The 13355-nt window shown below is 36.1% G+C and overlaps 1 protein-coding gene across 4 annotated transcripts in view; it reads right to left on the bottom strand.

Annotated features, from left to right (window-relative positions):
- The window catches only part of LOC122716475, a 59076-nt gene that overhangs the window by 17467 nt on the left and 28254 nt on the right, over positions 1-13355 (bottom strand). The window contains exons 1-3 of one of the 4 annotated variants that reach the window (XM_043939577.1): positions 5200-5227; positions 5032-5107; positions 3762-4177 (exon numbers count right to left, since the gene is read on the bottom strand). In XM_043939577.1, the coding sequence (XP_043795512.1) occupies positions 3762-3846 (85 nt within the window). In that variant the 5' untranslated portion in view covers positions 3847-4177; positions 5032-5107; positions 5200-5227. Of the gene's footprint in view, positions 1-3761; positions 4178-5031; positions 5108-5199; positions 5228-10423; positions 10462-12923; positions 13065-13355 lie in introns of those variants that run through there. The other 3 variants (XM_043939576.1, XM_043939578.1, XM_043939575.1) reach the window with 3 other exon arrangements.

Below are 13355 nucleotides of genomic sequence, written 5' to 3'. Positions count from 1 at the left end.
ATGATCGGTACGAAATTATAAAAAAAGAGCGAAAGTAATTACGTTCAATTAACAATGATAGACGTTCACCGCAAATTAAAATGTGGAATTCAATCGATGTTAATTATCATGCTAATGAACGTAATTTTCATCCATATTCGACGCGATATTTGAGAAATTTATCGATATTATATTTCTTGCTTTACATGCTACTAACAAAAAAAAAAAAAATGAAAAATGAAAAAGAAATTCTTATTATCAAAAAGAAAGAATAAAATATTTTTTCCCGAACGAATACAACCAACAATCAACAATAATTCGTACATTTTATAATTTAATTGAACATCCGTTTCATATATCAATTTAATAATTAATTAACAAGAGAAAAAAAAAAAAAGAAAAAGAAGAAGAAATCAGAACGACGATCAATAAACAAGTGAGTCGTGACTGCACTCCGTATTAAGTAGTGCTTCTTCTTCTTCTCATCAGAGAGTGATTCAATGATTGAACTTTGCCATAACTCACTCGGCCAATTAACGTAAGAGCCGTGAGTATGAGTGAGTAAAAATTTCTCCGCTCATCGACACGACCAGGCCGTGCCAATAAGTAGCGCTCGCATTAATAATTAATTAGCAGGGCTGCCGAGCGGCAGACCTGGCCAATTTCCATAATTCAGCGGCCACACCAATATACAATATCGCCTGTTCGAACGTGGAGGATAGGATCTCTAATAATGCGACGGGATACTAATAATTACCGGTGGATTCGCACGCGAGTCAATTGCAAATTGGTCGTCGGCTGCGTATAATTGTCGAATTTTTTGCCCAATCGTTAAAGTACGATAAGAATATCCGTTGCCAAGCAACGGTCATTCCGCGGGAGGCGCTGCACGCTTTCTTCTTCTTCTTATTCTTCTCTGAAATGCAATCGTTCCACGCGTTCGAGGCGACGATTTTTATTTATATTTCTACAACACGATCGTGAATTTTTCTAATAAAAGGGGAATTTTGAAAGAAAATTTTCCGTGAACGTGGCTTTTCTTTTGCGAAATTTAATATCCTTTATTATTTCGAAAAGTTTCTTGTTTATACGTGTAAATATGCGTATCTTGTATATTTATGTGCGAATTGAGTGTCAATTGGACCCGATCATTGTTTTGTTCTCCTTTTTAAACCGCCGCCACAGTGGTTCGAACAAAATTATTTTTTTCCAGATTTTGAGATCTAATTTTTAGAAAACAATACTACTTTTTTTTATTATAATTTATTATTTCATTAAAAATATGACTAAATAATGTAAAAAAATTAACATTGCGATTGATTAGAATAGAATAAAAAAGAAAATAAATAATAATCAATATATAAAAGATATACAAATATACAAATATTTGTGATTTAGTAATCGCACAAAATATCTCTGTGTGACAGAAGTAAAAAAAAAAGTTACAGGCAATGTAGCTTAAAATCAATCCATAAATATCAATGGCTGAATTAAAGAATTCACTAGATGGCGGACAAATTAATTTTAATACAATTTTAAAGTAAAGTTTTGCGAATCAATGTAAAAAAAAAGTAGAAACTTTCTACTTTTCACACATTAATCTATTAATTACTTAATTTCAAGTTTAATTTACAAAAAAAAAAAAAAAACAAAAAACTTATCTCGATAATTCTTAATAAATTTACAGAATATTTCTCAACTATTGAAACATGATTGATATTGTTATACGTTACAATTATTTTTTTACACATTCGAAAATGAATTTCGAATCCAGTTAATATAAATTATTCGAACCACTGAGTGCGACGCGACTCGGTGAACTCTGCGATCTAAATAACAAGAGGCACCGGAACGACCTACGATCCATATAACGTAACCCCCCCTCCCTTCCTTTATCGAATACATTCTTACCTCAACGTATTACTTTAATTTCAAACCAATTTCACAATCTATTCCCTAACATTTCTGACACTCGTCCGATTAAAATTATTCGTTCAATAAACTTCTCTCCGATTCGATGTATTCGATGAAAGGGAGAAAGAGAGAAAAACAAAAACGAAATCGAGTCACGAAATTATCGACGTTATTATTTCTCCGGTTAATTAAAATAGCAGAACGAGCAGCATGCGGTACGGAACGGATAATTGCGACCGACGAATTGTTTAATTCGAATCGTCGTTGAACACGTGGAATTTAAATGCTCGCGCCGCTTTACACGCAGCCACGATTTGAATACCGGGCGGAGTTGACCGGCGGCCCCGAATCAAGGGAAAATCGGAAATGATTGTCACGTTGTCGAACGGTCGGATTATGTTCGACTTGGAGCGCGGCCCCGCATGAATATTCATCCCCCGCGCGAATTTCACCCCTTTCGCCGCGAAAAATTCCTAAGCAATCCCCCCTCCCCTCCCTCGAGGGGGACCAACGCTCTCGATATAATTAATCGTATGCGCAAGCACGTATCTGATAACCGGATGATCCTCAATTCACCCTCTCTTTATTTTTTAAAGGGGTAACACCTTTCTTTGCGCGCTGAATTTCAAAACAAATATATATATATATATATATATATGAAATTTTATCCTCGAGAAAGCTTGTTCCTTCTTCCCCGTACGTTTCGTTTATACGTGTAAATATGCGTATCTTGTATATTTATGTGCGAATTGAGTGTCAACTGGACCCGATCATTGTTTTGTTCTCCTTTTTAAACCGCCGCCACAGTAGTTCGAACAAAATTATTTTTTTCCAGATTTTGAAATTTAATTTTTAGAAAACAATACTACTTTTTTTATTATAATTTATTATTTCATTAAAAATATGACTAAATAATATAAAAAAATTAACATTGCGATTGATTAGTTATTGGATCAAGGGTGGGGGAAGCTCGTGGCAAACAACGATGTCTCCTTTTTTGGGATGAAATTCCAGAGAGAGAGAGAGAGAGAGAGAGATGGGAACAGGCGATGATTTAATATTCGATATTTTATTGCATCCCCTCCCCGACATCCTACCTGCGCGTATTTGATTTTCACTCGCGAAATTGGGAAGAGATGAGGAAGGGATGATGAAACGAAAGAGAAATATTTCGATTTTTTTCTATTCATCGTAGATTTATTCGCGACACGATAATTTTAATTTTGGATCCACGACAGAACCGTCACTTTTCGATCTTTATTTTTTATTTAAAAAAAAAAAAAGAAAAATATGTATAACCCAAAAGGGAAGCGTTACAAAATCCTTACTCATTTCTCGAATTTCCCATTCCATATTTCCACATCCCTTCCTTATCCCCCCTTCCCCCGAAAACTTAAATCTCCCCGGGCAACTGCGCGGGAAGCCACAATTTCCCTGAAAAAAATCTGCAAGAAAGGAAAAGAAAAGGAACGTACCAAGTGGAGGGATATTTCCACCCCTTAAAAATACCGTCCACGGATAAAAAAAACAAATGGTCGCTGAAAATCCACGCCAAAAATTTATCTCCCCCTTAACTACATCATATATATATATATATATACACACAAAAACGTGATATTCCCGTGGAAATTGGTTTTCGCCTATGCTCGCCAAGTTTTCTTATACCATCGAGCAACGATCCATGGATACGAGAGCGAAGCACGGTCTCGATCGAGCGAATTAATCTCCGTGAGGAGAGCCAAAAAAGAGAGAGAGAGAGAGAGAGAGAGAGAGAGAGAGAGAGAGAGAGAGAGAGAGAGAGAGAGAGAGAGAGAGAGAGAGAAAAGAAGAATATATACGGAGGAGAGTCCGTAAAGATTCGCACGTACCTCGCGTTTCGACGAGAGCCCAACATAGATTGGCCAAGGAGAAGAGCAGCAGCGAGAGTAGATATAGAGCGGCATCCCATCTCATCTTCGTTGTTCCGGATAGCTTCCTCGGTGGCTGCCTTCACTCTTCTCTCGCCCCTTCTTCACCGGTCGCGCTCATCCTCCATCATCATCACCATCATCCCCCCGTTCTCACCACAGCGTGGACCAGCTACCGTGGATGCTCGAGAGGAGGGGAGGGGAGGGGACACCCTCTTCGAGTCGCGGCGGAGGGAAGAAGAAGAAGAAGAAGAAGAAGAAGGGAGAAAGGAGAAAGGAGAAAGGGGGAAGGTGGAGGCGAGAGAGGAGGAAAAGAAGCTCGTGGCCGCGGTCTCGCAAGGTCGGCAAGGGTGCTTATCACACCTGGCTGATAACACCTGGAAGACAAATAGCGACAGGGGTGGTAAACAGAAGCGCAACGTTTCCTCGTGTAATTAACCCGAGGTGTAATCCCCCAAGGTGGCAACGGATTCGCCTTGTTCCATGTTTTACCACGCGATATAGATAACACGTGTACGAGTGTTTGTGCATCACAATGGTGTGTGTGTTGGCCGCGCGCAATATCATTGAAATTATTATAAATCGTGGTTATTATTATTATTATTATTATTATTATTGTTATTAATTTCCGTGGAGAAAGGTGGAGAAGATAACTGTTTCTGAAAAAAATTAGTTGTTCCTTAGTTTATATCTCTTTTTTGTATACATTTTTTTTTTCTTTTTTTTATTTCTATCCTTCCGTTCGTACGCAATTTGTAAAACGTTATAGATAGATATACGAGTGCTATATTATTTTATGGGTTTTTTTTCTTAACCTCGTACGTATCATGAAACTTGAAACGAGAGTGGATGAAGTAGTATATTTTTCATTTTGTATAAAATGGTTGATTTAATTTCTGAGCGATGTATTTGTTGGAAAATAAAATATGATCGTTCAGGATTAAAGGAAATAGAAAAGGTTTAAATGTGGAAATTTACGAACAAAATTGGGAACAAGAACAAGGAATAAGATGATAAAGTATAGCGCGTTAGATATTCGGATAGATATCTCTATGGAGCGAGGAAAATAAAAGGGAAATAATCGTTTAGAATTAAAGGAAACAAAAAATTTTTAATAAATGTGAAAACTTACGAACAAAATTGGGGACAAGAATAAAATATTTGATAGCCATTTCTGTGAAGGAAAATAAAAGGGAAATATGATTTAGGATTAAAAGAAACAAAAACTTACCGGAAACTTGCGAACAAAATTGGAGAATAAGTTATAAGGAAGAAAGTATAGCGCGTTAGATATTCGGTAGCCGCCTCTGTGAAGGAAAATAAAAGGAAAATATGGAGATATTTAATAGATCGTTTTTAAGATTAAAGGAAACAAAAAGGTTTAAATGTGGAAACTTACGAGCAAAATTGGGGACAAGAACAAGTTATAAGGAATGATACCGTGATAGATATTTGGTAGCCATTTCTGTGAAAATAAAAGGAAAATATGATCGTTTTTAGAATTAAAGAAAACAAAAAGATTTAAATGTGGAAACTTACAAGCAAAATCGAGGACAAGAACACCTTATAAGGAATGATACCGTGATAGATATTCGATAAAAACCTACTATAAAGAACCATTTCTATAAAGAAAAATAAAAATATGATCGTTTAGAATCAAAAGAAACGAAACATTTAAATATGGAAACTTAGGAGGAAAATTGGGGACGAAGTTAGAAGAAAATATAATATAAGCCTGATAGATATTCGCTAGCATCGAATAAATTCTCAAAGTTCATTCGAGGAGAAGCGTTTCCGCTCCCGTCCAAGCACTCCAGTACTTCTATTTAGATATTTTAGTAATGCGAGTCTGATGGCCGCAAGAATGATGTCTCGCATCATTTATTTCCATCACTACTGTCTGCAATAAAAGTATTGATAATAATATTGAATAGTAATACTGATTTAATATATTTTGGATATTTTAATTTGGATAATTTGGATAATATGACAATGCCCTTCGACTAGTCGTAACAAATGTACTTCTTAGTTGCGAATTGTATATAAATTATTCGCGTGGCTTGTCTATTAGAAACCAGTGTCACAGTAGGTAATCGTGTCCGATAGTCAGAGCACGATGTGTTCATAAAATTATTTAATCGTCGTATCACCATGAGATTCGTGATATTCCAAAATTAGAAGATTTGGAGAATTATTAGCTGCAAAATTATTAGGATTATCTGAAAATACAAGAAAATCTTATAAATCCCAAGCGGGATATCCCTAATAGTACTCGATGGATCCATTAAACGATAACCGGGCGGCGAAGATACATACACCGGGTAACAGAAATCTTTTTCTCCAATTTCCAAGTATTCTCTTTCGAACACCTTCTCTCCCCTTTTCCCCGCGATAAAACCTGGCCACCTTTATCCAGACCACGCTCCGAACTTATTCCGCGCCCGTGATCCACGTCGCCCGCCTACGACGACCCGACGCTGCTCCCCGTCGTCTACGACGCACGAGCGCGGCCGCCGCCGTGTTTGCCCTCCTCCTTATGCTAAATCCCCGGCTCCTCCGTGGCGAGAGGCAGATAGTCCTCTCCTAGATCCCGTTTCGAGAAAAAGGAAACGGTTCTTCTTCTTCTTCTCCTCCTCGGTTGGAAGGAGGTGGAAAACGAAATTCCGAAAGTTGGTCTCTCTGCTCGGTGAAACAGGTCACGGAACCAGAGATAGAGATGGAGAGAGGGAGAGGGGGAGAGAGAGAGAGAGAAAGAGAGGAAGTGGGGGAGGAGGCGGTGTTTAAAAAGTTTTCCCTCGGCTCGGTTGCGGATTCTCCTCTCCCTCCTCCCCCTGGGGATAAAACAAAGGATAATCAGGCCGCTTTTTATTTCGTCGGGTCTGTGTCTGTGTATGTAGTTGAGAACCAGCCTCCGGAATTATCGCCTTCTCTTTTCCTTTTTTCCTTCCCTTTCCTTGAAGTCTTCACCTTCTAAGCCCTACGCTCGAATTAGGCCACGTTAATCCTTCGATTCGTTAGGCAGTTCCCAACTTGCGTGCCAACTAGACAACGTCCTTACGTGTACTTTTGTTTTCTTCTCTTTTTTTTTTTTTTTTCCTTTTTATTCTTGCTAAAGGACGTTGAACAAGGTTCGTCGACCTTGGAAATCGGATTTCGCGTGTTTCCTCTGGAGAGAGAAGAGAAAGGATAGACTAATTTTGGAGACAATTGCCACATTTGATTTTAAAGGGAGAGGGAATTTTCGTATTCAGGACACGTTATTAACAGGACACTTTATAAGAGCACACCTTTAACAGAATGTTTTTACACACTCGTATATTCACCGCGCGATCTTAACCGGAGTTTAAACCGTTCCGCGAATTCCCGTCGACATCGTGTTGTTAAGGCTCGTGTTCCGAATATAACGTCGGGAACAGGTTACGCTCGCAAAAGTAGGGGGAGTAAGTTTAAAAATCTTTAACAACTTCTGAATATCCGAACGTGTTTAAACATCAGTTTCTGCAGTTGTACTCTTTCCTCCATTATTTCGCTTATATATATATTTGAGATAAATATTTAATTTTTTATCCGTAATTTGTTAATTTTCTCTTTTCACTCTCATTTTCGAAATCAGAATTTTTCATAGATTTTTCGGCGACTTTTAATCGAAAGAATTCGATCTCGAGAAATATTTATCGGTTGGTATCTTTTTCGAAGTTTATATTGGAGCGTACTATTTTAACTTTTCATCCTTAATAACATTTGTAAATCTTCTTTTTTAACGTATTTATCCATTGATATTAATATTTCGAGACTCTCATCTTCGAATCTTCCATAGATTTTTCGATGACTCTTAATCGACCTTGAAAGAATTTTCAGTCTCGAAATCGATCTCGAGAAATATTTATCGGTTGGTAATCTTCCTCGAAGTTTATATTGGAGCGTACTATTTTAACTTTTCATCCTTAATAACATTTGTAAATCTTCTTTTTTAATGTATTTATCCATTAATATTAATATTTCGAGACTCTCATCTTCGAATCTTTCATAGATTTTTCGATGACTCTTAATCGACCTTGAAAGAATTTTCAGTCTCGAAATCGATCTCGAGAAATATTTATCGGTTGGTATCTTTTTCGAAGTTTATATTGGAGCGTACTATTTTAACTTTTCATTCTTAATAACATTTGTAAATCTTCTCTTTCAACTATCCATTAATATTAATATTTCGAGACTCTTATCTTCGAATTTTCATAGATTTTCCATAGATTTTTCGATGACTTTTAATCAACCTTGAAAGAATTTTCAAACAAACAGTCTTGAAATCGATCTCGAGAAATGTTTATCGAGATATTTCATCTTCGAATCTTCCAATAAATTTTTCGATGACTCTTAATCGACCTTGAAAGAATTTTCAGTCTCGAAATCGATCTCGAGAAATATTTATCAGTTGGTATTTTCTTCCAAGTTTATATTGAAGTATACTATTTTAACTTAACTTTTCATTTTTAATAACATTTGTAAATTTTCTCTTTTAATGTATCTATCCATTTAATATTAATATTTCGAAACTCTTATCTTCGAATGACGATTTTCCATAGATTTTTCGATGACTTTTAATTAACCTTGAAAGAATTTTCAAACAAACAATCTTGAAATCGATCTCGAGAAATGTTTATCAGTTGATATTTTTCTTCAAATTTATATTGAAGTATACTATTTTAACTTTTCATCTTTAATAACATTTGTAAATTTTCTCTTTTAACGTATTATGTATCTATCCATTAATGAGACTTCGAGACTTATCTTCGAATCTTCCATAGATTTTTCGATGACTCTTTATCGACCTTGAAAGAATTTTCAGTCTCGAAATCGATCTCAAGAAATATTTATCGTTTTCATATTTTCCTCCAAGTTTATATTCGAGCGTATTTTAACTTTTTTAACTTTTTTAACTTTTTTAACTATTTTAACTTTTCATCCTTAATATTTGTAAAACTTCTCTATTAACGTATCTATCCATTAATATTAATATTTCGAGACTCTTATCTTCGAAACTTCCACAGATTTTTCGATGACTCTTAATCGACCTTGAAAGAATTTTCACATTCGAATTTTCGAAATCGATCTCGAGAAATGTTTATCGATATTTTCCCTCAAGTTTATATTGGAGGGAAATTTTTTAGGAATCGAAATACCGCGAAACGACAGCCATAACATCGAACTTGTAGTAAAAAACTTTTCTACTACGACTTCTATCACGATTGGATCGCAAGTTGGTTGGATCATTAGATGGTTACGGTCATCTCGAGATTCTTCTTCGGGATTCCTGGCCGTCATTAAGGGGCGAAACTTTCGTGGCAAGTAAGTACTTACTTAGGCTACCATAACATGGCGGTTCGTCCGTATTGGTATTGTTTCTGGATACGAATCCCACCCTCCCTCTGTTTTCCTTGCCCGTGGAACATAAATTTCACAGCCAGACGAAACAGCTTCTCCGGAAAAGAACCGTAGGAGAAAATGATGCCACACGAAAATAACTTATAAGGGGATTCTATATCGGGTAAACGATAAACCACTCTGATTTTCTTTTTTAATACCTCGCACGAAACGCGTTTTGACTATTTCAACTTAATTACGGTATATTCTTCTATTTTGGGCGCAAGGAAAATTTTTGCCGGACGAATGTACGTTCTTCGAATTCTGGGAGGGGAATATATCGATAAATCATTTAATAACTATACGCGTTTCGATGAAATTAAACGTGAAAAATTCAACGTGAATCGAACAACAATTTAGCGTCGTTAATTTATTTCACGATTGGGAATATTCGGTTGAAATTTAAAAGAAAAAAAAAAAAAAAAAAATGGCCAATTTTCGAATGGTGGGAAATTATTTTGCTTGTTTATTGAATTTATTTCGGTTATTTCTTTGTTAAATTTCGCGAGGCGAAAATCAATTAAACGCGCACACGTGCTTAATAATCTACCGTTGACGACACGTTAATTGCATACGTTGCGTTTTATTAAACCGCAATATCGTTTTTTTGTCGGTATATTAAATATAATTTAATTTATATATTAATCGCCATTTTATGATATCTTATACAACTATCGAAATTTATATTTCTCCCTCGATTTAATTTTTATTTTATTTATAGCTCTAAATCAGCCAAGAACATGGAACTTGGAAAAATTATTTATTTCAATCCATCGTTACTCGAAATATCATTTTCTCGAATAAAAAAAAAAAAAAATATCTTCCATATAATTAAATAAATTCGAAAGAAAATATTCCACATTTATTTCTAATAATCTCGAACGAACATCTCGATCAATAATATCTTCCATCGATTCAAAGTCCTATTTCGATCCTATTTACATTTCCTTCTCGTCGTTTCTTTCATCCTGCGCATTTTTCTCTCTCGATAATCTTCTGTATTTAGAAGAAATAATCTTCTAAATAATCCTCTAAAACAGAAGAGCGCAACGCTTCGTCTGGCCGGAGACCGGAACTCCAAGCTCGTCCTCCAGTTGAACAAATTTCCGTTTCCGTACAAGTGCGCGTAATTTGAATCTTTGAACGGTAATTGGATAGTTTGATGAGATACTCCCGGCCCCGGCCTCCAAACACAACTTACTTACTTAGCTCAACTACTTTATTGGCCGCGTGCACGTCGAAGGGGAGTGGACGTATCGGTGTCGTTCGGTGCCGGCCAGCTTTTCGCCGTTCACTCACAATTAGCCGCTTACTAATTGCACGTTCGATCGACTTCGAAGAAAGTTTCCTCGACTTCGTTTCTTCCGCGGCCGACTTTCCGCCTCGACTTCGCTCGAATAAAGTGAATTGGGAAAGAGAGGATGGAAGAGAGGTTGGTGGAACCAGGATCGTGAAGATATCGATTTGAGGAGAGATTGAGGGAGGGGGGGAGGGATTACAAGAGGAGGAATTTTTAGTACGATTTATTTTATCGATTCGTTAATTTTTAGGATCTCGAGCTCGATCGGTATCGACGACGAGGAGAGAAATTTTAATTCTCGTGTGATTCTCGTAGAAATTGAAAGAAGGGATTAAAGAAATTTTTAACTAATTAACTGGTATCGAGGAAGAAGGAAATTTATTTTAACGAAACGATTCTCATAGAAATTGAGATTAAAGAAATTTTTTAACTATTATTTCGTTAATTTTCGAGATTTTTAGGATTTTAAGCTACGATATCGTACGAAAGGGTACGAAAAGGAGAGAAGGGATTAAAGAAATGTTTAATGTAACTAGTTACAGTATCGACGAGGAAGAATGCTCGAAACAATTTTTGTGTGAAGAAATAAATAAAGAAATTTTTAACTAACTATAGTATCGAGAAAGAAGAAAATTTATTTTAACGAATACACGATTTTCATATATTCTCATAGAAATTGAGATTAAAGGTATTTTTAACTAATTCTACTAATTCTCGAGATTTCAAGTTATCTATGAGAAGAAAAATTTTAATGAATTCTCGTAAATCCTCATCGACGAGGAAGAATGCTCGAAACAATTTTCGTGTGGTTCTCTANATTAAAGAAATTTTTTAACTATTATTTCGTTAATTTTCGAGATTTTTAGGATTTTAAGCTACGATATCGTACGAAAGGGTACGAAAAGGAGAGAAGGGATTAAAGAAATGTTTAATGTAACTAGTTACAGTATCGACGAGGAAGAATGCTCGAAACAATTTTTGTGTGAAGAAATAAATAAAGAAATTTTTAACTAACTATAGTATCGAGAAAGAAGAAAATTTATTTTAACGAATACACGATTTTCATATATTCTCATAGAAATTGAGATTAAAGGTATTTTTAACTAATTCTCGAGATTTTTAGGATTTCAAGTTATCGATGAGGAGAAAAATTTTAACGAATTCTCGTGAATCCTCATCGACGAGGAAGAATGCTCGAAACAATTTTCGTGTAGTTCTCATAGAAATTGAAAGAAGAGATTAAAGAAATTTTTAATAAACTATGGTATCGACGAAGAAGAAAATTTTTTCGAATGCTCGAAACGATTCTCGCATATTCTCATAGAAATTGAAATTAAAGAAATTTTTAACTAATTCTATTAATTCTCGAGATTTTAAGATCAACCATCGACGAAGAGGAAAATTTATTTTTGACAAATAATCGAAACGATTCTCATAGAAATTGACATAAAAGAAATTTCTAACTATTCTAATTTTTGAGATTTTAAGATCAGCCATCGACGAAGAGGAAAATTTATTTTTGACAAATAATCGAAACGATTCTCATAGAAATTGAGATTAAAGAAATTTCTAACTATTCTAATTTTTGAGATTTTAAAATCAGCCATCGACGAAGAGGAAAATTTATTTTTGACAAATAATCGAAACGATTCTCATAGAAATTGAAATTAAAGAAATTTATTCTATATAAAATTCTATATTCTATATTCTAAATTATAATAATTCTAATTATTATAATTTTTGAGATTTTAAGATCACCCATCGACGAAGAGGAAAATTTATTTTTGACAAATAATCGAAACGATTCTCATAGAAATTAACATAAAAGAAATTTCTAACTATTATAATTTTTGAGATTTTAAGATCAGCCATCGACGAAGAGGGAAAAATTTATAATTTAACAATTCTCATTTCCCGACATATCCTACAACAAATGTTGATTGGACGACAAAGAATCTGGCCTGGTCCACGAGGTTGCCAAGAAATAAAGCGCAGTACGTAATTCAGTAATTCGATTAGAACAATGAACTTTCTCCATTGGGGCCGAGATTGAAATACACATCTTCGAATAGATCTAACCCGAGGAGGTGAGAGGAGGCGAGTAAAAATAGCCGACAGAGAAAGGGGGAGGGGGGGAGGGGGGGGGGAGGGGGGAGAGAACGCGAGCGAAGGATTTCAGGTGCGCGCGGATCGATTCGAGCTCGAGAGCGGCTGGCTCGAAGGAATGGCGAAGGCGAAACGGTTCTAAGGCGGGCTAGAGGATAATTTTAGCGGCAATTACCCGGATCCAATTGGAAGTTGAATAGACGAAAACGACCTTAGACGTCGTAAAAGAGACGACACCGCCGCCGGCTGGAAAACAAGGGCCGTGTGTTCCCCGCCGGGTGAATTAGAAAAGGTCTTACCCAATCAAATTCCGAACTGCAGTGGGAAAATTTCCGAATTCCGTGCTTCCTTCTATCCTCCCTCTCCATCCAATATCCCAGGAAAAAGGGTGACTCCTTCAAATTGGATTAGCCTCGTTAGTTTCGTTATCTGTCATGTAAACACGCTCCATCTTCCTCCTTTCTCTTCTTCGCTCCTCTCTCAACGCCGGATGAGATTAACCTCCCCCCCCCTCCTCTCGATCGTTCAAAATTTTGGACCTCGTTCAACTTTCGATTTCGAGTTTCGAGCAGCCTGGCCCTGATCGAATTGGAAAATTAAGTCGATAACGAATAACAAAAACTGTGTGTAAAATTCGAATTTAAAGATATTTCCTCGCCGATTTCCTCGTCGTTTCGTGGCCCGTTTTCGCTTTGTTTCAATCGCAGGCCCGCGCCACGGTTAAACGTATC

Source organism: Apis laboriosa, unplaced genomic scaffold, assembly GCF_014066325.1.
Source record: "Apis laboriosa isolate Shangri-la unplaced genomic scaffold, ASM1406632v1 scaffold46_cov150, whole genome shotgun sequence".
NCBI classification, from domain to species: Eukaryota; Metazoa; Arthropoda; class Insecta; order Hymenoptera; family Apidae; genus Apis; species Apis laboriosa.
Note: the sequence above shows the minus strand (reverse complement) of the source record. Positions and strands in the feature narration are given on the sequence as shown.